Raw genomic sequence first — 23,703 nt, 5'->3', positions numbered from 1 at the left:
GGGGGGGGGGGTTGCCTAATGGGTATACTTGTTATACATTAATTCTCCTGATAACATCACTTTTTTTATTAACCTTCACGTTGTTGTCAATGGATATAATACACATGCACTAAAAAAGATGCTATGAGGCGACGTTTCAAAAGAAGATGCATCAACAAATGCAGTGAGGTATAAAAATTTTGAATTCTTTGAATAGGGGTAACGGCAATTTTTGGTGGAACTCAGCAGGATCAGGTTCGAAATAGACGCCATTGCAAATTGAGATCTGTGTGATGACATTGCTAACCTTATTGAATCTAATACAGATATTCTGAAATATTTTAATTCTTTAGAGTATTTTTAAAGTGTTACATTTTTTTAAAAATAATCGGGGATAAATTATCTAAACCTTTCTCATCCATAATTTTTTACTATGGATTAATTTAAAGTATAGTTACTTTAAGAAAAAAAAAAACATTCATATGGAAAGTAAAATAGGAGAGAAAATAAAAAATCAATTTTATATAACATATTAAAAAACTTTTGCAAAGGATATATCAATAGAGATATTCATATTAATCTCAGCCTATAATTCATGTCTGGCTTTTATTCTGGCAGAGAGGTTGACCCCCAGATTTTTCTTAAAATTTTGAGATTTAAAACGTATATAGGATACATGGTAAGGATATATGGTAGAAAGATAAATAGCTAAAGTCATATTGTAAACTGTATAAATGCAATAACAATAGAAGATTTTTTAAGTAGTTACTCGGAAATCTATTTACCAGTCTTAATCAATCGTGCATCCTGTGCTCAGTTTAATACGATTCTCTATCGATTAAGCATTAAAATTTCAGAAAAACCACTTGCAAATTTAAATATAATTCAGCACAATTAATATGAAGGTAAATAAATAAGATATATATAATCTAAATATTGTGCATAATCAAGACGTAAATAGCATCACACAGTAAAAAAATTATAGTCTAGCAGGTGCATTTGTATAATTTAAACTTGCTGGAAAAAACTGGTAATACCACAGATCAAATAAAAGGAACTAAATCAAGTTAAAATAAAACATTTTCCTCCATGACAGCTATAATAGGTATTTAGGTAGTAAAATAAACTATATATGCAATCTACAACTTACTTGGCTAACGTAAGCAAACCAACATTATTTTCTGGATTTGATCTAATCTTTGAATGGCAAATCAAGCTTACGGCATCTTGTTGTGCTTGTAAACGAGTGGGAAGAAAGTCTCCATTGCGCATAAAATCACTGTTATCCACACTATTAAAAAATTATAATAAACTTTAAAATTGGAAGGATATATCTTTACAATTATAAAAAGAACGTAATATATATACATAATATTAACCATAGATTTATCAATTTGTTAGAAGAAATTTATAATAAAAAAAAATCTCAGTTTTAGAATTTTCTGAAGAAATAAAATGTCTGTTACTAAAACATACCAGACCGTTTGTTAACCAAAAAATGTTAGGCAGTTTATAATCAATTATAGTAAAAGATTTATAATTTTGGATTTCACGTAAATTTTGAAAAATTTGTACTCTCTTTTTTGGGTTAGCTTCGTAAAGCACCAACTGAAAATAAACAGATATTGAATTAAAATCTTAATTCAAAGTGAAAAAAAAATCTTTAACTTAATACTTAAGAGTTTTTTTACACATAAAACATATATAAAATCAAAGTTTGAAAGCTTTTAAATAGAAGGTATAAGAAGAAAAACTTTGATCATATTCAATACAGTATTTAATTATATTTTGCATCATGAAATTTAAAATGTTATTTTTTTTTTGGGGGGGGNTTGGGGGGGGGGGGGTTGCCTAATGGGTATACTTGTTATACATTAATTCTCCTGATAACATCACTTTTTTTATTAACCTGGATAAAACAAGATTTTTTTATGTAATTTTGCAACGACATAAATATTTTGAGAATATTTTTGTATAAAATATGCTACAATTGCCAGAGTTTTTAAACTAATAGAAGCTTTTACTATTGTAGAAAACCGATACTACTATAGAAATCTTTACAACATTTCAAATATCAATAAGCTGGCAACAGCTCACACACTCTAAAAATCACTAGTTTGACGAATAGCATGACATGCTAGTATCCCTCAGACATCAAACAAACATGAACAAGGTAGTTAAATAAAACTTTATGAATATTAAATGCTAATATTTATAGATATTATCCCAGTTCAATAAAATCTATAGTTTATTATAATACTATGTTAATTAAAAATAATTATGACATTTCTATTAAGAGTTGAGTCATTAGTTTGCTCGAAGGTAGAATCGTGACGAAACGGCAACATTGTCGCAGAACGTCACCGAGTTCTAGCAGAAAGAATTTTCCTTTGGGGAGTAAAAAATTTTGGTTTTCTTTTCTGCTGAAATATTCGAAAGATTTTTTTTCTTCTTCGGAATTATATTCAAAAGATGCCTTTCTCGTGCATCAAAGGAGTGGAAAAAAATGCTTGTGATTTTTCTACTTTTATTTCAGAATAATAAAAAATGAAGAGTAATCAAATTAAAAAAAAAATGGTTTTCTTTCTGCAGACATTTTTATTCTATTTTTTTATGTAGTTATTATTGATTTCCACATAGCTTTTAAATCCAATATTTCTTCTAATAGGATATTATTTATTACAACTCGAAATGAAAACACGCATTCAGTAACTACTTTTTGAAGAACCTGATTCACGTGATTTTGTCGTCGATCTTTATTTTCAGTAACTGCTGGGAATTTCAAGATTTTTTATTATTATTTTAATGTGATGATGAATTACACAATTCAAAAAGGAAATAGTGTGATATTCCCCTACAAAATGTGAGAATATCGCTTAAAATTTTAGAATAAAAAATTTTTTTTACTTGATCAGAATTTTTTCCCCACTAAGTTGATGCTTCTGTTACTTTAAATCAGGGCCTGTGATTTTTTAAAAAAAAAAAAAATAAATCACATTTTTTCTTACTTAAATCTGATTTTTTTGATTTTTATTCAAATACATTGGAAGAACTTTATTTTCTGATTAAAAAACATTATAAATGTTTTATCGAAATTAAATTAATATTAAATCTATATTATAACAATATTTTAGAAGCTCTAACTTACTAAAATAATTTTTCATTATAAGTATATAGCTTTGAATGCATAGCAACCATTTTGAAACAAATGCATGAACGAAACTTAAAGACTCGATGAAATAGAGAATTTAAAGAATACTTCAGGGGTCTGTCTAGGTTTTTCTGAGAGGTACATATATTGTGAAAATTTAGACATAATTTGTGAAAGAGAATTAAATTAAAGAGAATTAAATTTAAAAATGAGCACAAAAATATGGTAAAAATATAAATGTATCATTTCTTACGAGACTCAAAAATAAAATTTTAAGAAAAAGTCTTTTGTGAAACTACCTTTTTTTCTAAAGTTGAATTTGTGAAGGTACCGCTAAATGGTAGTAAATTTGGCTTGGACAGACCTGTGTTCCTTAACTATTTTCTTTTCTCTGTTCTTTAACAAAGTTTCAATTAGCAAACCATAATTTTAATTTAAAACTGTGATTTCTTTAATTCTTCTCTCTTGATTTATAAAATGACAAAAATTATGTAACAGATTGGGTTTTAAATGTATTCATTCATCAAAAATTAAATAAATATTTAATCTATATATTTTTATATTAAAATATTCATTTTTAATCCTATATCAAAATAGATAAGTTCAGCTAAAAAAAATCTATGTACTCAAATTTTTTCTCACAAAATTTCTTTATAGAAAATCTGATAATGTCAAAGATACTGTAAACATATTATGAGAAAAAGAAATATCAGTTAATAATAGCACTGCTTCAAATAGACTTTGAAAGGCAAAAAGAGTATATTTTTGGCATATTAGAGTAATTTCTTTTTATAATAACCTCAAGTTTTGGAAATATACCCTTTCTACCAATAAAATATAATGTAGATTTTAATTCCATGCTTTTTCAATTAAAACATAGAGTTTTAATTAATATTATTTGCATTTTTTTTTTTTTGGAAAAAATTTCATGTTCATTACTTACTTTCAACAGCTATGCAAGTCTATACTAAGACTGCATTAAATGTTTACTTCAATCTGTACTTTCAATCTCAAGAATCAAAAGATTTTCAAAAGTGTAATTTCAAATGTGTTGGAATTTAACACACATCAAGAAAGAAAGTAATTTCGTTAAATAAAATTAATTAATGCAACAATTTATCTAAAATAAATTTTAAAACAAAGAAAAGAAAATAATTAAAGTATCAATTATTTAAAACACTGTTTTTTAACTTTTAAAAAGTGCCTTAAATCAACAAACCCTGCTTTAAATTAGTAACAAGTATATTTGATAGTTTTATAAATATCTTGCAGAAAGATAGTAATATTAAAGAGGTATGTTGAAGAAAGCCAGAAAAAATTCTGTCACAGGGTTTGCTTAATAGTTTTGTTTCATTCAATAAGCAATTCAAATCAATTTTTTTGTAAAATGTTAATTTTACATATTCAATTCGTTAATTCAAGTTCAACTTATTGCTTTGTAAAAGCAGATAATAGATATAATTTTTTTATATTCAATAAGTGAATAGCATATTTAAAATTTTAAGTGTTCGCGAATTATGGGTTTTTATTCAATCTGGACAGTGTCATAATTTTTTGTTATTAAAACCCTTTAAATCCTTCCAAAACTAGAATCTCAACACACACAAATGTCATAACAAAGGTTTTAATATATAAATTTCAGTAAGTTTTTTACAGCAATGATGTACCTTTAACAACATCCATTATTAAAATGACGCACACATTTTGAAGAAAAAAAAAACATATTTTCATAAGATACATAAAATCATTAAATTTTTTAAAGACTAGGATACTAGCTCTTGCAAAAGTGCTACGCCGACGTATAGATATAAATAATTATTAAAAAAAGGAAATTATCATTATGCAATTAATAAAACACAAACGGCACACACTATTACATAAGTAAAATATAATCAAAAGTCATTTTTAAGTAATTCATTTATATAGGAAAGATAATGATAAACAAAGATCCCTAATTTAAAATAGCAAGTCATTCCCGATCGAGACACATTTCGAACTAAAATATTTTATTAGTTCATGACTTAAAAATATAGCTTTTACCATATAATTGTACTTTCCAATACCATATTTCCAAAAATTTATGAAACAGAATTTCAATGTTTAAGAGTTTCTGTTTTATTAATAGTTAATTCTTTTTTCCACACAATCAACAATAAACTTTTCTGTCAACTTTACGGTTTCACGGTTAATAAAGCCATTGCCAAAATTTTAAATTGTAATTGACAGAAATTATTTTCAAAATTATTTTTCAAAACAGAATTTTATTATGCTTAAAGAATTCAATAAAGAATGTTAATAATCAATAAAAAAATTTTAATAATCAAAAAGTAAAAATATGTGTATATTATTTGAATCATTTCGTTCAAGTCAAAAAACCAGAATTTGTTCAAACAAGAAATATTCATGTGAAAATAAATTATATTTACATTTTTTGTCCTTTTTTTCTTTTAATTGTTTGGCATTAAACAGTTAAAGACGTTTTTATTTTTAAATTTATTTTTGAGACATTCTTGTTCACACAAATAAATAATCATTGCCAGTACATACGCCAATCAAATCTTCGAATTAAATTATTTACCTCTCCCTATTGGTCACTTTCACAATGTGTTATAACTCCTGCGCGGATGAGGAAAAAAAATCAGCAAAAAATAATTTTTCAAGCTTTTTGTCGCTGGTTGCTGGTACTGAACTGAATTTGAATTCGCGCCGTTTGTTGACGTGATATTTTCTAAAAAAAAAAAGGTAAATTATATTTGTAGAAGTTATGTTAACCAAGTAAAATTCCTTATACTATTTTGACAGAAAGTTGTGGATTTTTTTTATGATTTCTGTTACTTTTTGAAGTTAATAAAGAATTTTTTTTTGTTTAATTGGTAAGTACCGATTTATATCCTCATCGCCCATCAGACGTTAGCAGTTGCCGTTAAAATGCTAACAACGTTGTATTTCGTATAAAATATTATATATTTAAATTTCTTGTCGTATTTTGTCAGTTCTATTAGGCTGTTGCAAAAAGCGTAGTTTAAACAACTATTTTATCTTAGGTATTTAGAAATTTCATTGATGAAGTGTACCTTACCGTTTTTAGTGATGTAGATGCTTTTTTTATAAAATAAAACTGGCAAGTACAAATTCACACGCTTAAGAACTTATAGGCTTTTCAAAGTGTATTATATGACGAGGAAATGGTAAATGCTATATCTTTTGTTATTAGTGCAAAATATTTAGTGTTAGATCATCTTTTAAATTTTTATTTCAATATGATAAATGGATTAAGTAGCATTGGAAAATTTACGGTTCAGTTTAGATTTATTTAACTTTTATTGCTTTATGGGATTTGTTTAAATGTTGAGTTTATTACCACTGTGCATTCTCCTAAAATTTATGCAGTGTATTGTTTCCTAAATACACTTGTGTTAAAATTAGTATGTCATTACTATCTGTTAAAAATTTCAAAATGTCTGATATCTAATACTGAAATTTAGTTAGAAGTGGTTTGAGTGAAAATTATTGTATATATATTGTAACTATTCATAATATAATAATTACACAACCTTAGTTAATATATCTTATTTAAACCGCATAATGCTATAGTAACCAACTAAAGGTAGGTGGATGTAAAGTATAGACTAATACTAAAAACAAGCAATCTAGCATCTGGGCAAAATGTTTTGTAAGTAAACATGTCCGTTAGCCACTACTTAATTTTGCGGTTCATAGCTTAAAAAAAGCAAGCGACAAGACAAAAGGAGATATTTCTGTATCATGATCTGAGGTCGCGTCAACCGCAATCGCTAAGGTGCCAAGTAAATTTAAAATTTGCGCATTTTTGTAAAGAGAATATGTAGATGTTTGTCCGGGGTTGGCTACAAGTTATTCCTTTCGAGTTGGTCTCTTTCTGTGATGTTTTTTTTTTTAGTTTCTTGCAGGCCACTGCCCAGAAGTTTCCAAGACTTGGCGATTATTTTGCCACAGATCACGATACGGAAATCTCTCCCGACGTAAGTTAATTTAATAAATCCAAAATGCACAGTTTTATTTTAAACGGGTTTGTGGTTTATTCAATAATTTTGAATTTCACATTTGGTGTGTGTATGTTCAATTCCAGTCATAGGGGAGGTTTCCATATTGTGATCTGTGGTTGAATGACCTGAAAGTCTTAACAACTTCCTGGCAGTTGCCTGCGCGAAACAGAAAAAAACATCACGAAAGGGGCCATCTCGGAAGGTTTAAATTGTAACCTCTAAATGTTTTTTTTTTTAAAATTTTCCCGTTAAAATCAATTTTTCACCTTGGCGATTGTAGTTGGCAGGGCAGATCACGATGCAGAAATGTCCTCCAGTATGATTTAAATAGTTTCCAAACTTTTTTGGTAAAATCCTAGCATATGTTGCATTGTGTTGAAAACTGTTAACTTGTCACAAACTGTTGGTATATCAGGCAGTGGCGCCAAAAGAGCAAGTCTAAATCATTTAATAAGTAGATGTCTAGCCAAATCTATTTCAGATTGTAAACTTTATTGCTTTCTCAAACATTGCCAATTTTGCCAAAACCAAGTATACTAGTATTGAACCCATTTTTGCATAGATTTTCATACATTGATATTTTTAATATGATATTAAGGGTTGTGGATTTTGAGTAATCAGGGATATTTCCGTTTTTAGGAATGTGCCAGTATTTGTTTGCATCTACTGCAATCGCCAGAGAACTATATACCGAGTTCTCCTACGTTTACTGAAATGAGGTTTTTGGGCTCAGACTCATTGTGAAATTTTAATAAACTTTTTTATTACTTACCAATAAGCTTTTTTAATGCTTAACAAGACATTTTTACGTAATGTAATATAGAAAGCAGAGTATAAAGATAAATTTTTCATCTTAGAGGCTTACAAAGAGAGTTTATGTTTGGGAATTGTACAGACGATAAAAAAACTTGCTTGCTGTCCTCTTTGAAATTTTTTTTTTTCATATTGAATTATTGACTTTTTTAGCGTGACTTTTTTTTTACAGGTTATTGATTAAAAAATCATAATAACTGATTTCCTTGTTTCAACATCAAATTTTGACCTCGAAGTTTGGCATTTTACTGATGTATATCTTCGACTCAAGCTATAAGTAACCTTGTGCATCTTGGTCTGGCTCGGATAAAAATACTTCAATCCCTGGTGGGCTCGGACTTACAAAAGCTACTCCAAATTCATCTCTTGTGCCCATCTCCTCAAATTAAAAAAAAATTCTCCCCCAATTACGCAAACAATAAAGATGCGTGTGAAAATTTTAGATTTAAACAGCAAAATTCTGATTTCTATTTATGTCATACTTAGAAAAATTTTGTAAAGCATACATTTTTGGTGACAATTAACATTTTGAAAAGAGAAGGAAAAAAACACTTAACAAGAAAAAAAAAATTCTTTTAGATCTTAATGCAAAGCTAACACACAAGAGGGTAAAATATTCTGGTTTCAAAATGTTTCAATTTAACCTTATGATTCAGATTGCAACGCCTAAATTTAACGTCATTGTAACTAGATATTGTACATATAAATAATACATTTAATATACAAAAATTAATTTGAAGTGTGTGGAAAGGAATTTTTAAAATTTAATAGTTTTTAATTATATCTTCTGGGGATTGTATTTTATCACATTGTGTATGAATTAAACATACTATTTAAGGGTGTTAATTTTATTGTGAGTTAAAAATCTTTATGATAATGATGAAATCTTTCATCATTATGAAGTTCGTTTAAGTATGAAGCATGAAAAGTTCCTTTCCGTTTTGACTTCAGACTAATTCTTTTATATTATTTAATTTTAGAATATACTTACGTTTTTTTTTAAAAAAATGTAATTTTTTGAAAATACATTTAGTTAAGAGTATTTAATTTACGTGGTTTAATTTTACATGGTGATATACTTTTCTGGTGTTTATTTTTTCTTACCTGTGAGAATATTAATTCATAAGCAGGGTGGAAATTTTTTTTTTTTTTTACAAGTTTAACTTTGCTAAGTGTCTTTACTGCCGAATAATTTAACTATTGGGGTTGTGTTCACAGTTAATAAAATCCAAATGTAATTGGGAAACATGATGATTAGTTATATGTAAGCAGAGGTGATTGTGCTCCTGAAGTTTTCACAAATCCTAAGTCTTAAAGTTTCAAGAAATCATTGATCACATTTGTGTATAAAAATTCTTGTATATTTTATTTAAAAATATTAGATCTAAAATTTATACTTGGCATCTTTCATTTGTAAATATTTTTTCTGGTAGAATAATAAATGTGATTAGAGATAAAAATAAACTTATACATATTTATTCATTTAAATTATGCTGTATATAATTTATTCAGAATTCAATGTTTTAAAAATATCAATGATTTGAATTTATAAAGACATTATGCGTCTTTAATAATTTTTTTTTTTTACTCAAGAAATTTTCCGGAATTTTGAATTGGACTCACAATCACCCTTGTATAAATAAAGTGGATATAAATATAAAACTTAACAAAATCCACAGGTTCATCACAGGTTTGCTACTAACTTTCCTTTATGTTCGGAGAAATCTTTTTCTTCTGCAGTTTCGAAAACGTTTATGTCATCAATGTTAGCATTAGTTTTCAATTCTTTGTAAACTTATTCAAAAACTAAGGAGTTTAACCAGCAGCAAAATGCATAACTTTTATTTTTGTAAGACTTGTTAACACTGCAGTTGTTACAAGAAATAAGGATTTGTTGCATAATAACTTAGATTTCTTAGAGATCACCAACATCTTTTTAGAAAAGTTATTAAATCTTCCTCTTAAAATTAATATTTTAGTTCAACTGATCCACTGGCTATAAATCTGCATCTCTTATTATTTAATGTTTGAGATAAAATGAAATTGGCTGAAAAGAATATTTCACATTAAAAAAAAATACAAAAAGTATCCCCAACCAAAAAGTTTTCATTCTTCTAGAACTAAACCACTAGTTTTAAATGTGCTTCTCTTATTTGTTATTTTATCTCATTGTAAATTTTAACATTGATCAGTATAAATTAAATTTTTTAATTATACAGTAAAATTAAAATGTTTCTCTCCAAAAAAGATTTTAAGGACTATCTCTATCCAAAAATATAGCTTCCTTAAATAATCAAAAATATTCTTTAATGTTGATAATTACTATCCTTGAATATTTGAACATAGTTAAACCATCCAAATTTCTTCAGATGTTCTACATGTCATGTTCAAAACGAAAATTGGAGCTTAGTCAAATATCAAAAATATTATGCTGCATTGAACTCGACAGGAAGTATGCTGCATTGAACTCGTTTGATACTTCCTGTCTAGCTAGCTTTTTTTAAAGCTAGCTTTTTATAAGTGTAAGCTTTGGATATGATATAAGTGTAAGCTATCAATGATATTTGCAATTGATACGCAATTTGTGAAATGAAGTTCTTTGGTTTTAAGTGTTAAAGATTGCTGTTGATTGCTAATGAGAAATGTAGTAAAGAAATGAAATGCCTTTTTTTTATTATTAAGATTGGTTTACTAACAATATATAAATAATGCTGAATTTTTTTAAGCTAATTTAGGATGGGTTTTTTTTTGGGGTGTTATTTTATAAAATTATCAATCGAAAACAGCTGATAAGTTAAGCAGAAAATCAGAAGATAACTGACATTTCACTTAGTGTACTAACCAATAAAACTGTTAAACTTAAATTATGTCATCTGTAATCGTCAAACACATTATTCACTCCTTAATAATTGTTTGCTTTTTATTATTGTTTTTACTTGATCTTGATCATTCATTATATACAAATGTTATAAAAAATAATTCAATTTTTTAGACATGTCTAGTAGCACTTTTGAAGTAAAGGAGCCAGAAAACGGAAGTGATAAATTGCTTGATCTTGGAATCGATACTACTTGTGAAGAAAATGGTCTTGAAGTATCAACTCATGTAGACGGAGAAGTTCCAAGAGATCATACTTACAACAAAGAGCCTGATATTGAAGAGGTAGGGTTTTAAAATGAATTTGCTTGAACAGAAGTGTATGCCAAGTTTCATATTTATAGTGAACATTAAACAAGATGAATGAGTGAAATCGTAACTTCATAAGTACTATGTGATTACTTCACAAGCACTATGCTAATGAGTGAAGTATTAACCACGTAGGCTGAATTTTTAAAATACCAAATTTAAGAAAACCCTTTGCAATACTAAATGTTTCAATATAATTTTATTTGCTGTAAGTTTGGCATTTCAGGCCATAATAAAGGTTCTAGTGAATTGCACGAAAATTTTATGAATCCCTTCAAAATTAATTTTAAAGTTCCTTACTTATCAAGGCAGTGTAAGTAGTTTGGGGAAGAAAAAAAACTTGAAGTATGTGTGATGATTTCTGGGCAAATTTATGTCAGACAATTTCATTTATACAGGGATGAGATTTTTTATCGGATTTCCGCTTTTTTTACTTTTGTGTCTCGAATATCCGCCTTTTTATCAAAAACTCCGATTATCAAAAAGTTTCTCTTTTTTTTAAAAAAAAATTTTTAAATAAAGATTTTGCTTTTTCGAAAAATTTAGCCATTGAAATAAAAGAATTATATTTATTTCCGATTTGCAAAGATAAACAGAAAATTCAACCTACATATCTGTCAATTCTTCCACATTTTTATATTTTAGCTATTTTCGCCGCTTTTATGCACAGAAGATACGATTTTCCTCATTTTTACCCGTCCGCCAGATAGTTCGTATTTTCGTACTTCAAGCTTTTTAAAAGTCTCAAGCCCGGAATTTTCTATAACATTTTGATTCTTATTCACGCGATTTGAATATACTACAATATGATTCTTATTTACGAGATTTAAAAATCCAATATCACTATTTGTATTTACGCGTTTTTAAAAACCTATGTGACGATTCGTATTCACACGAGTTTAAAATCAATTATCGCGATTCTTGTAAGAAGTACGTTTCTTTGAAATTAGTTACTATAAATGTGACTGTTTTTCTATCAACAATTATTAGCATATATAGGCATATTCAAAACTTACATTCTGTCCTTGCCAGGGTTGGGTTTTTGACATGACAAGGGTATAATACTGGTTTAAACCGTCAAAAACTGAAGTTTGCCAAGAAAATATATAAACTTCCAAACTACCAACAGTTGCCATGCATTATATGGAAATTTAATTATACTATAGGTAATCAGCAGGTTTTAAAATATTTTTTTATTAAAATTAAGGTAAAATAACAGATTTAAAATCTCAGAAATTTATATTCAAATGCATGTGCAGAAAAATTTTGCACAAAAATTGTTTAAATATTTATATTTTGAAAAAAAAAATTTTTTTTTTGATACTTAAGAAAATTAAAAGTTTATTACTATGCATTTTTGACATATAAGGAACATATAACTAATATTTATAAGGAACTTACAAGTTATGTTGTATAAATACAAACTTGATATAAGATACAAGTGTATAAAAAATTTTTTTTAATGTTATACCGAATATCTTTATTATCCAGTATGTTAATTTGAATTTAAAAGTAGTTATATTTGTGAATAATGATAAATATAATTCATATTGTTTATTATATTTATTTATAATTATTACACTTATCATTTTAAAACAATTTTTATCTCTTAATTTTTTTTTCTCCACTTGTATTAAGAATACAAATAATGCATATCTTGAAAGCAAGAAGTAATTATTCAACAGCTGAATATTTAGATATTCAACAAAACTATATAGTATTCAGCAAAATGAAATTCACAAGTATTTGGATAAACTAAATTTTCAGCATAGTAAATGAATAGGCTGAATATACTGTAAATCGACACTAACTACTCTGTGTATTTAACAGAAAGCACTTAAATTTGTATTGTCTTATGTTAAAAAGATTATTAAGAAGATTTAAAAGAATATTAAAAAGATTTCAATTTAATACATGTCTAATGTACAAAACTGCTAATGTTTATCTTTAAAAATGTCTAATTTTTAGTATAATCTATATTATACACTTAATTTGGTTTTAAATAAATTTCTTAATAATATCACTGCAGATTTTCAATAACACGTGAAAATGAAAACATAATATTACAAAAGATGTGAGCTTTCAAAAGTACAAGATTTTGGTTACTATTCAAAATATAAGTGTTTCTTCAAAATTTTAAATTTATTTTTTCTAGAACATATTTAGAAACACTATCCTTTATAAAAAATATATAAATTTTATGTATTAATTAAATTTCACATATGAATATAGGTTTTTGACATTTTCGACATTTTTGACAGTGAGGTTTTTGACGTGACGGTTTAAACCATGGTTTAAACTGTCAAAAACTGTCACATGTCAAAAACCTGCCAACCCTGGTCCTTGCAAAGAAGAATGTGACGAAGGCAGTTAAAGAAAGAAAAAATAGGATTTGTGAAAAGATGTTTGAAGATGGGCTAACGACTAAATTAATCACCATTCTGTTTCCCCTCATTCACAAGCTGCATTATGAGAAATTTGACCTTGTTAAAAGATTTTTTGCTGGTTTTGTAAAACGTGAAGCGTTTGCAGCAAGTTAAGCAAAAAAAAAAAGATATAGCAAACAAAAGCAATCACTTAAATTATTCAATTTTTTGTGGAAAATGAGTTTTTTAACTCAGCACCGAAATTTAAGAAATAATGCTGCTGTTATTTATGATATAAAATGCGAAATTCTTATCATATGAAAAATAATTATCTAAACAGTTGCTGACCATGTAATTTTTTCAAACTAAAATAGCAATTTTTGTTGGTTGTTATCTTAAATTGTCAGGAATTTATTATTAAACAATTGCTCACACGTAAAATTTACTCACATGGAAATTCAGCTTTTTTGCCAATCTCATCCCTGTTTATACTTAAACGTGGATAAGGATTTCGTGCATTGCCTCTCAGTTTATTTGCTTATTAGTAAAGTTTATATGCTATGCAAACAGTTATGCAATTTCTTAACTTTTAAGAAAACATTAATGAATTTGAATTCATGGTAAATTAATGCCAGGCAAATAACTCTTACGCTTAAAAAAAAATGAAGATATTAGATGAAAGCCTTTGCTTCTCCCACTCATTCCTAATCTGCCCGAACGAAAGTAGCACCCAAGGGAAAATAAAACAGTTCCTTAACTTATTTATTATAAATATGAATTGGTTATGGCATTAATAACGATCAATCCATTAAAAAAAATTTCATACTGTTCATCAAGGTTTAAGTCATTTAGCTATTGAAATCTAGAGTAGTAGTCCTACGCAAAGTGGAATAATTTTTTTTTAATGTGTTTAATATAAATTTGTTTAATTATCAAAAAAATACTGTCTCTATAGAATTGTTATAGCAGTGTTCACATCTTCTCAGTCATTATGTGTTTATTTTGTAATTTCAGCAAGCAGACGAAAAAAATAGTGAAGGTGAAGAAGAGACTGATAAAATGGAAAGTACCTCATCTCCAAAAAAGAAAGGTGGTAAATTTTCGAAGGCAAAAAAAGCAGATAAACCTGCTGGTCGAGGAAGACCGAAAAAAGAGGTGGTCAAGAAAGAACCTGTGTCTAAAAAGGTAAAAAATATATATATTAGTTTTAATTTTTGTTGCCAACTCTTAAGAGCTAAATAAAAATTTGTTGCAATTTAATTCCTTTAAGGCAAAAAAGAAAAATCTGTTGATTGCTCGCAAAATTTGAGTCCTATGATGGACATTTTACAACTCCTTTTACGGCTTTCCTTTCACCCTACTGGGTTTTACCAATTTCTTCTACTCTACGGGTTTAAAAAAGTCACCTGACTTTTGCATACTTTAGAAAAAAAACTGGAAATGAAAAAGTTTTTCGAGAAAAAAAATCCATTGCAATTTTTTTTTACACAGTTTATTGTTTGAGTATTTAAATAAGTATTACCATGAAATAAGGGTGCACAACTTTTGAGTGAGAGGCCTCTCACAAATCAGGCTGAATAACAAAGGGCGACATGCATATTTAGACATGTTGATGGCAAATATAATAATTTTTCTTAAAAACATTAGTATTCAGAGCTCTTAATTATTTTGTAAAATCAGGGTTGGCAGGTTTTTGACATGTGACAGTTTTTGACAGTTTAAACCATGGTTTAAACCGTCATGTCAAAAACCTCATCGTCAAAAATGTCGAAAATGTCAAAAACCTATATTCATATGTGAAATTTAATTAATACATAAAATTTATATATTTTTTAAAGGATAGTGTTTCTAAATATGTTCTAGAAAAAATAAATTTAAAATTTTGAANTTAAGAAAGTTTTTCCGATTTTTATCAAAAATTGATTTGTATACAAATATTAATTTATCATATATCAGAGATGATTGTATTCCAGGTGTAGCCGAGAATTCCGGGTTTTTCATATCATTTTTCCATGTCTGAAAACTGAAAGTGAGGCATGGGATTTTCCCTCGAATATCACAGACTTCTGCGAATCAAGAACTTATACTCCGATGAAAATTTGGAACTTGTGAAATTCTGTTAACGAAACGTTTACAAACACCTGGTTCTTCCGCCATTTTGGTTCTGCTGATTTTCCCCGTTTTGAAATTTTGGAACTGTGCTGTAGTTGGCTGATATCCCGATTCTTACCCATGTGATTTTAATACATTGTCAAACATCATTGTTTTCCTTGTTTACTCTATGTAATAGTTACACATTGTGATTCTTATTCACATGACTTTGAGATTGTACATTGCGGTTTTTATTCATGCAAATTCAAAATCGAATATCTTGGTTTGTATTCACACATTTTTAAAATTCAGTATTGTGATATGTATCCACGAGGTTGTAATATTAAAAATCTAGTTTCCTATTTATGCGTGATTTAAAAACTATACATTGTGATTCGTATTTACATGGTTCACAAAAAATCTTAAAAATCAAAAAGAACTTTTTTGATAAATCACTCAAAAAGGCTGTGCACTCCAGGTTTTGACTTAAAGTTCCCTACACCTGGAATATTTAGTGTAAATGTGCAAATTAAAACATGAAACCTAAAACTAGATATTGGTGATGCTATATCAAAATTATGCAATAGTATTTTTCAGTAAGTTTACTGGATGTTTTTCTTTCCATGTTGGCCGCTATGTCCTTTACAAATTCTTCTTATAACCTTTGCAAGGCACTATTTTCTACAAAGTATACCAATAGTTGTCCTTAATATGTATTAGTAACCATATTTTTTATTATCCTGTGATATGTCATCTTACAATATTGTTATTGTACAGTAAAAAATATCAAAGCCTATAACATCTTAATAAAATTAATTTGGGTCCATTATAATCTCACTTAGGCATTTGTGTGAATGGAAATTTTTAGCGTTAAAAATCTTAATTGTTCACATCATTGAAGAGCTCACTACTTGTAGGAGAGAACAATTTGTTAATAATATAAATTAACTTGTTACTTATTTAATTTTTCTATTATTTTTATTTTAGTGGGATTTTAATTTTCTTGTTTATACCGTGTCAAACATTGTGACAATATGACCGCATGATGGCACATAGATACCATGCTGCAAATTTTAAAGGCCATTTTATAAGCTTTTTAGTTTGGTAGTTTCGAAATTGACCTGATGTTGGTTGGACACAATTTATAATATAAAAAGTATTAATATTACTATGTAATTAACATTTTATATTATAGTTGATATTGTAGTTTTAGAGCAAAGGAGAAAAAATTTATTTTTATGTCCTTTTTTCCTTTCGATTTAATTTTTTGAACTCACCTCAGCGAATTTCTTAGAAGGCTTAATGAGATTGATAATTTGCAATTGCTATTAGTTTAGTTTTAATAATTGTTGAAACAAAATTATGTTTCGTTTAAATAGAAGCTTTTTTAAATTTTAAAATAATACAACTGCATAAAATTATAAAATTTCAGTGATTTGTAAACTGACTTGTCTAATGAAAAACAAATTAAGAAATAATGGTATAGAAATCAGTTAAAAATATTTTTCTGAAACTTTATGACTCTCCTGATGTGATAGTTAGGCTGTAGTGAAAACTGATAAAAATGTTTATAATTATTTTAAGGTAAGCTTTTTGTTCATTACTTTAGGGTAAGAAGAAAGAAGTTGTCAATACTGAGGAGAAGCCAGAAGTTGATACTCCTCCTGTGAATAATGACGAGGTTGAAACTAAAGAGGACCCACCTGTAGTTGAAGAGAAGGAAACGTCTAAAGCTGCAAAGAGGGGTAGGAAGAGAAAGGTTGAGGAAAAGGAAAATGTGATTGACGAATCAATCATAGAAGAAGTTCAAAACATTACTGAAGATCCAGCACTGACTGAATCAACTGTTGAGAGCCCAGCTAAAAAAGCAAAAGTGACAAGTGAAGAAAAACCTACCAAAACCAAAAAAGCAAGCACACCTAAAACTCCTTCTAAAGATGATGGAATTGAAGATACCACTAATCTACCAAAGGGTTGGGTTAGAAAGTTTGTAACTCGTAAATCTGGAAAAACTGCGGGTATGATTGATGTGTATATTTACAAGTAAGTTTCATTTTAATAAAAAAAAATTTTTTTTTGAATTCTAAATTAATTCCTTTGTTATTATTCATCAGCGAAATTCTAACATAATTTTTTATGGTGTATTACAAATTTGAGTTATCATTTTTTCTGATTCTTATACCAATTTACCAAAACTGCTTGTTATCTTATACTTTTACTTTCAATTATCTGGCATCCCTTTAACAAACAATAAGAGTATTCTGATTAACAGTTCATAATTATTATAGCTGCTATTTCATTTCTAGATCTTATGCCAATAAATCATATATTCAATCAGTGTTTTCATTACAGAAAAAAAAAATGGGAGAGAATTTCTCACCCTTTCTCAAAAACAGGGTGAGATTTCAAAAAGTTAAGTGATATTTCTGAAAATTAAAAAAACACGAATAGACTTGGGAAAAAATATTTCTTTAATTATAATAAATTTTTAACATCTTCTAATTTCTAAATTGCTGCATTATCATATGGGAAATGTTCTGTATCTACTTTTTCATCAGCTATTCTCATTAGGTTTGCTCAAATGCTTATCAATCGATCTGTTACGATGTTTTAATTCAGTTTTGGGACTAAATGTCCTTGCAACAGATGCTGAACTATTCGGAATCACTAATTAAATTTATAGCATTGTGCACACACTTTCCTATCCTCTATATCTGCCAGCATATGCTCTTCAATTATTTCTGTTATGGAATAGTGAAGTTCATTGAAGTTATTTCCATCTTCTTCATACTCTTTGTTAGGTCTTCCAGATTAGTTTTCAGACTTAATTTTACAAATTGCTCTAAATTGTCGATGAGGGAATTTGGTAATTCATTAACAGCGAAAAATATAGATAACTTTAAACAACTTATGAAGAACTCACTTTTTTTTTCTCAACACTTGTCGTAACTGTTTTCATGTCTTTTTCAATATGGCGGAAAACTAAATTTTTTCCGAAATTCGTGAGATTCATGCATTTTAAAATTGATTAATACAGTGTCCGAACTTCTCGCGTTAATAATTTTTTAATGTGAGAAAAGAAAAAAATATGCGAGATTCTCATGCTGTAGTGAAAACACTGATTCAATGCAGTTTTATCAACAAAAAAAAATTCATTGCTGTGGCAATCATTCCAAATTTTAAGTGCTAGAAAATTACTATTAAATCAAAAACAAAAATTTATCAATGTTTTTTTTTTCCTTCTTAATATTGTATTGTTATTTATGATTAAAAAAAAGCACAAGTTAAGATTTTTCTTAACTTTTATTGCTGCTATATAGTTTTGAATAATTTGACTCTTATTTAATATTTATATTTTACTTATGATTCCTATGAACCAGTTAAAGTCAGGAAATATGAGATTGGATATTAAAATAGAAGTCAGGGGAGAAACTTGATTTTATCTCATAACCTGGAATTGTCTAGAAATTCTTCACCCTTTCAAGTTTTGCTGAAAGTGTGGGGCTTCATGCTTTTGTTTGCAGTTACACAAAGAAATATTAAGAAGTAATTTATTGTATGTCCCCGACCCGCCTATCTATGAGCATACGGGAGAGGCATTAAAAACACAAAATTTACATCAAGTGGATAGATGGCAACAAGCCATCAGATACAAAATTTACAATACACAAAAATTAACATCAAGTGGATGGATGATAGATCAGATACAAAATTTACAATACACAAGACAGATAAAGAGCAATGCATAGCGATAAAGTAAGTAAAACCTGGTTGTGTTCTGAGCAAGAGACAGCCGAATCGAAAGATCCTTAAAACATTGGCAATACTCAGCCACAAAGGGAAAGTTAAAAATATAATATATATATATATTAAAAACATATAACAATGACAGGTTAAAAGCGCAATAACAAGCCAAAAGGGGTACAAAGTGATCAAGGTAGTTAAAACCATGAATCAATAGGGACTCGTGAAAATAAAACCAAACAGTGGTAATACAAAAAAGTTACATGCGCACAAAAAAATTTAAAAGTTGAAACCAGCAACAAGTCAAAGCCTGAGAGGTATACAAGTTAAGACTAGCAAGAAGTTAAAACACAAGAGGCGCACAAAGTAAAAGCAAGGGTGCCCGGATGCCGGCCAATGGCTCTACTGGGAGAACGGGTGAAGGACGGGCCGGTGAGACTAGACCTGATTAATTTTTAGTAGATCTTCTAGTGTGACCCTAATGATTTCCTTGACGATATTTTTGCAGTCATTACTTGAGAAGATCTGATGCTCAGTTTTATTAGTAAAGATATCCCCTCGGAGTGCCCGGAAGCGTGCNCCCGCCCATCTATGGGCATACGGGAGAGGCATTAAAAACACAAAATTTACATCAAGTGGATAGATGGCAACAGGCCATCAGATACAAAATTTACAATACACAAAAATTTACATCAAGTGGATGGATGGCAACAGGCCATCAGATACAAAATTTACAATACACAAGAAAGATAAAGAGCAATGCATAGCGATAAAGTAAGTAAAACCTGGTTGTGTTTTGAGCAAGAGACAGCCAAATCGAAAGATCCTTAAAACATTGGCAATACACAGCCACAAAGGGAAAGTTAAAAATATAATATATATATATATTAAAAATACATAACAATGGCAAGTTAAAAGAGTTATAACAAGCCAAAAGGGGTACAAAGTGATCAAGGTAGTTAAAACCTTGAATCAATAGGGACTCGTGAAAATAAAACCAAACAGTGGTAATACAAAAAAGTTACATGCGCACAAAGAAATTTAAAAGTTGAAACCAGCAGCAAGTCAAAGCCTGAGAGGTATACAAGTTAAGACTAGCAAGAAGTTAAAACACAAGAGGCGCACAACGTAAAAGCAAGCGTGCCCGGATGCCGGCCAATGGCTCTACTGGGGGAACGAATGAAGAACAGGAGTGGAGGGCGGGCCGGTGAGACTAGACCTGATTAATTTTTAGTAGATCTTCTAGTGTGACCCTAATGATTTCCTTGACGATATTTTTGTAGTCATTACTTGAGAAGATCTGATGCTCAGTTTTATTAGTAAAGATATCCCCTCGGAGTGCCGGGAAGCCTGCACAATCAAAAAGTAGGTGGTGAATGGTTTGTTCTTCTGTGCAATATTGACAGATACCACTTTTGTTGAAAAACCTTTTTTGATACACTCCGTGGCCAGTAATGAATTGATTTAGGTAAAAGTTTGTAAGTAACCTTTTAGTTGATGGTGTTTTAATGAGATCATAGGTTTGCCTCCCTTTTGGACAGTTCCTCCACTCCTCTGCCCATTTAATAAGGATACTATCCCTCAGTTTACTCTTAACCTGTTTTGGGGTCCTCAGCCCTTGGAGTTCCACCGTGTCTAACCCAATGGCCATCTTGGCTGTTTCGTCAGCTTCTTCGTTACCCTGGATGCCCACATGCGCCTTAACTCAGTTTAATTTTATATTTTGTCTCCAGAGCAGTAATATTAAGAAGTAATAAAGTTCATGGCAGAGTTGACCATCACATGGTCCATTATTGAGATTCTTTTTTATTCTTCAGCATTTCTGGTAATGAGAAATAGTAATAGGATATGAATGATTTAAAAAAAAATTCAAAACTTCTGTCTTTACATTTGAATACCAATTTTTTGAAAACAGTGGTGGAGCGTGAGGAATTTCAGACATACCAACTCAGCATTTACGACTAACTCAAAATTTCTGGTTTAATTCCCGCCTTGCTGAGTCGTGTCAAAAATAGTTTCACTTTTGCAAAATAAAGGGACAAACTTAAAATATCTGTAAACCTATCTTTTCCTGAAAAGAATTATGTATATATATATATTTTAAATCAATTTCCACTGTTTCTCTGTGTTGAACATGTTATTCTGGTGCAGTCATGTCTCTGTAAATCTGTTGGTGTTAGTTCACTGTTTTATTTATAAATCTGCTCCTCGGTGCTTGATCTTGGGGTTTGTTTATTAGTTGAGTTTAGGGCAGTCAATGACGGGGCCTTATCATTTTGTAATTTTCTTCTCCCTTTTTGATTAATGGAAATTAAGTTCAATGAAAATTTTAATTGTGCGAGATTTTGCACTGTAGAACTGTCTACTAATTGCACAAAGTATTTAAGGCTTCTTATCAGTGTTACTGCATATCATTTTCAAAGATTTATAACCCTTGAGTTATTTTATGAAAAATAAATTACTAATTAACTGACATTTTATCAGGGTTGGGTTTTTGGTGTCAAAAATTTGACGAAACATGTCAATAACTGTCTAAAACCTGTAGGAAGCTGCTTTTTTTTTGACATAAGAGTCATTTTATTAGATATTAAATCATGTATGATACTTGCATTATATCAGATTAAGTAAAACTAAAATGGTTGCCTATAATTGTCTGATCTCAAATTTTTTTTTTATTGTTTTAAATTATTTGTTGTCCCACATACTATGTTCTACATTGATAAAAAGAAATATAAAAGATTGTCCCAAATAGATTTGACTCATTCGATGTTTTTGAAGCAGATTCAAATCATTTAGCATGTTATGTAGGAGTTTTTTATTTGGAAAAAATATTTTTTCTTAGTTTCTTCAATACCTTAAGTATTTCATTCCATATCATAAAATTTGATAATAGTAATGGGATACTTCAAATCTTGTATATAAAGTCAGATAGTGGCAGTATTTACCTGTAGACAGGCAGGTCAGGTTTATGCTTTCATGGTTATTTTTTATTGTTTAAGAATTCTCCAAATAATCTGTTTAAAATATGTTTCTCTTCCTCAAACTATCAAGAGCTATGAAATTCCAGTGCTTGCAGCTAATTTTACTCTAATGTTTGTTAAAGCTTTTTTCGCATTGTGTTGTAATTCATTCATCTAACGTGTGTTTGGATGAGATTAACAAGGTTATATTTATATGTCCCAAACATTTAACCATTGTTTTACTATGTTGTGTATCCATGCATGAATTTAGTTTATTTTATATGCTTATTTATTTATTTTTCATGATTTAGCCCGGAAGGTATGAAGTTTCGTTCGAAACCTGACGTTGCTGCATATTTAGCAAGAACCAAATCCTCACTAAAAATTGATGATTTTGACTTTGGTAAAAGGAAGTCTAGCGCTCTTACAACAAATTCTACGAAATCTCCCCCCAAAACAAAATCTAAACCAGCAAAAACGAAAGTGGTGAAAAAGAAGCCTCAAACTCCAAAGAAAAGTGCAAAGTTAGTCGTTGCAATAGTTGCAAAAAAGAAGGGGAAGTCTCCTCAGAAAGCAGTAAAAACCAGCAAAGCTCCTGCAAAAGCTGAAAAGGCAAAAAATGTGAAATCAAAAGGAAACAAGAAAAAGACAACTGCATAAATATTTGGTGCAAGATATGAAATGTTGTACATCATACTTTCATTTTTTTAAAAAAATAAACTGTAGTTAGCCCCTTACACTTAAGTTAGGCTTTTAAATATTGTCCTTTTTCAGGAGTTAAACTTCACCCATGATGCTAATTTTGTAATGCATTGAAAGTGTAATCTTTGTTTTAAAATTTAATTTTGTGTTTATGTTTCCCGTTACAAATAAGCATAATGTGAATTTGTGTATTTTCTTTTATAAGTTATGACCTTTGTATTTAATAAGCATTATTTCACATGTTAATTATATTTCCCGTTGCAATTGTTAATTTAGCTTCTAGGATAGGGTGCTCAACAAATGGATCTCATGTGGCCAATATGTTACCCTTATCTTTTATCCCCCAAAAAATATGAAAAATGCCGCACAACTAGGTTAGAAAAATTCATAATTGTTTTTCATACTAATTACAATGTATTCGAATTCCAAAATGCAGAGGTATTGATTTGCAAGTATTTTTTTTAATTGATCATAGGTAGTTTATTTTAACAAAAAGATAAAATTATTTTTCCTAAGAAGAAAGGTTAAAAAAATTTTATAAATAAATAATTGTAGTTTGACTAAAAGCTATGCTTGCAAAACTGCAATTGATTTTGCTTTAAGAATATTCTACATATATTACGTATACTCTTTCTACTCATTTTGTTGGTCATGAAATTGTTGAACCTTCTTGGCCCACAACAATC

The 23,703-nt window shown here is 28.7% G+C and overlaps 2 protein-coding genes across 8 annotated transcripts in view; one reads left to right on the top strand and one right to left on the bottom strand.

Moving 5' to 3' along the window:
• LOC107440985 (regulatory particle non-ATPase 10) overlaps positions 1-5,398 on the bottom strand; it is a 23,783-nt gene extending 18,385 nt beyond the window's left edge. The window contains exons 1-2 of the mRNA XM_016054103.3: positions 5,171-5,398; positions 1,130-1,270 (exon numbers count right to left, since the gene is read on the bottom strand). Coding sequence (XP_015909589.1) covers positions 1,130-1,270; positions 5,171-5,196 — 167 coding nt within the window. The 5' untranslated portion in view covers positions 5,197-5,398. The remainder of the gene's footprint in view (positions 1-1,129; positions 1,271-5,170) is intronic.
• Positions 5,399-5,731: 333 nt separating this feature from the next.
• LOC107440983 (methyl-CpG-binding protein 2) lies at positions 5,732-23,703 on the top strand. Of its 7 annotated transcripts, none has more exons than XM_071186695.1 (6): positions 5,779-5,872; positions 7,795-7,874; positions 10,961-11,130; positions 14,535-14,705; positions 17,221-17,654; positions 22,627-23,519. In XM_071186695.1, exons 3-6 carry the CDS (start codon positions 10,963-10,965, stop codon positions 22,973-22,975), a joined length of 1,122 nt encoding a protein of 373 aa, XP_071042796.1. In that variant the 5' UTR covers positions 5,779-5,872; positions 7,795-7,874; positions 10,961-10,962; the 3' UTR covers positions 22,976-23,519. The 7 variants fall into 7 exon arrangements, with proteins under 7 accessions (XP_071042795.1, XP_071042796.1, XP_042901977.1 ...); XM_071186696.1 differs by having other exon boundaries at positions 5,803-6,003; XM_071186697.1 differs by lacking the exon at positions 5,779-5,872 and adding an exon at positions 6,036-6,318.

This window comes from Parasteatoda tepidariorum, chromosome 10 (genome assembly GCF_043381705.1).
Source record: "Parasteatoda tepidariorum isolate YZ-2023 chromosome 10, CAS_Ptep_4.0, whole genome shotgun sequence".
Lineage (NCBI taxonomy): Eukaryota > Metazoa > Arthropoda > Arachnida > Araneae > Theridiidae > Parasteatoda > Parasteatoda tepidariorum.
Note: the sequence above shows the minus strand (reverse complement) of the source record. Positions and strands in the feature narration are given on the sequence as shown.

Excerpts from the sequence above, each read along its gene's own strand:
- LOC107440983 (XM_071186694.1), top strand. The coding sequence starts at position 10,963 with ATGTCTAGTAGCACTTTTGAAGTAAAGGAGCCAGAAAACGGAAGTGAT. Across the intron at positions 11,131-14,534 it reads AAGAGCCTGATATTGAAGAG|CAAGCAGACGAAAAAAATAG; the intron begins GTAGGGTTTTAA and ends TTGTAATTTCAG. Across the intron at positions 14,706-17,220 it reads AAGAACCTGTGTCTAAAAAG|GGTAAGAAGAAAGAAGTTGT; the intron begins GTAAAAAATATA and ends TCATTACTTTAG.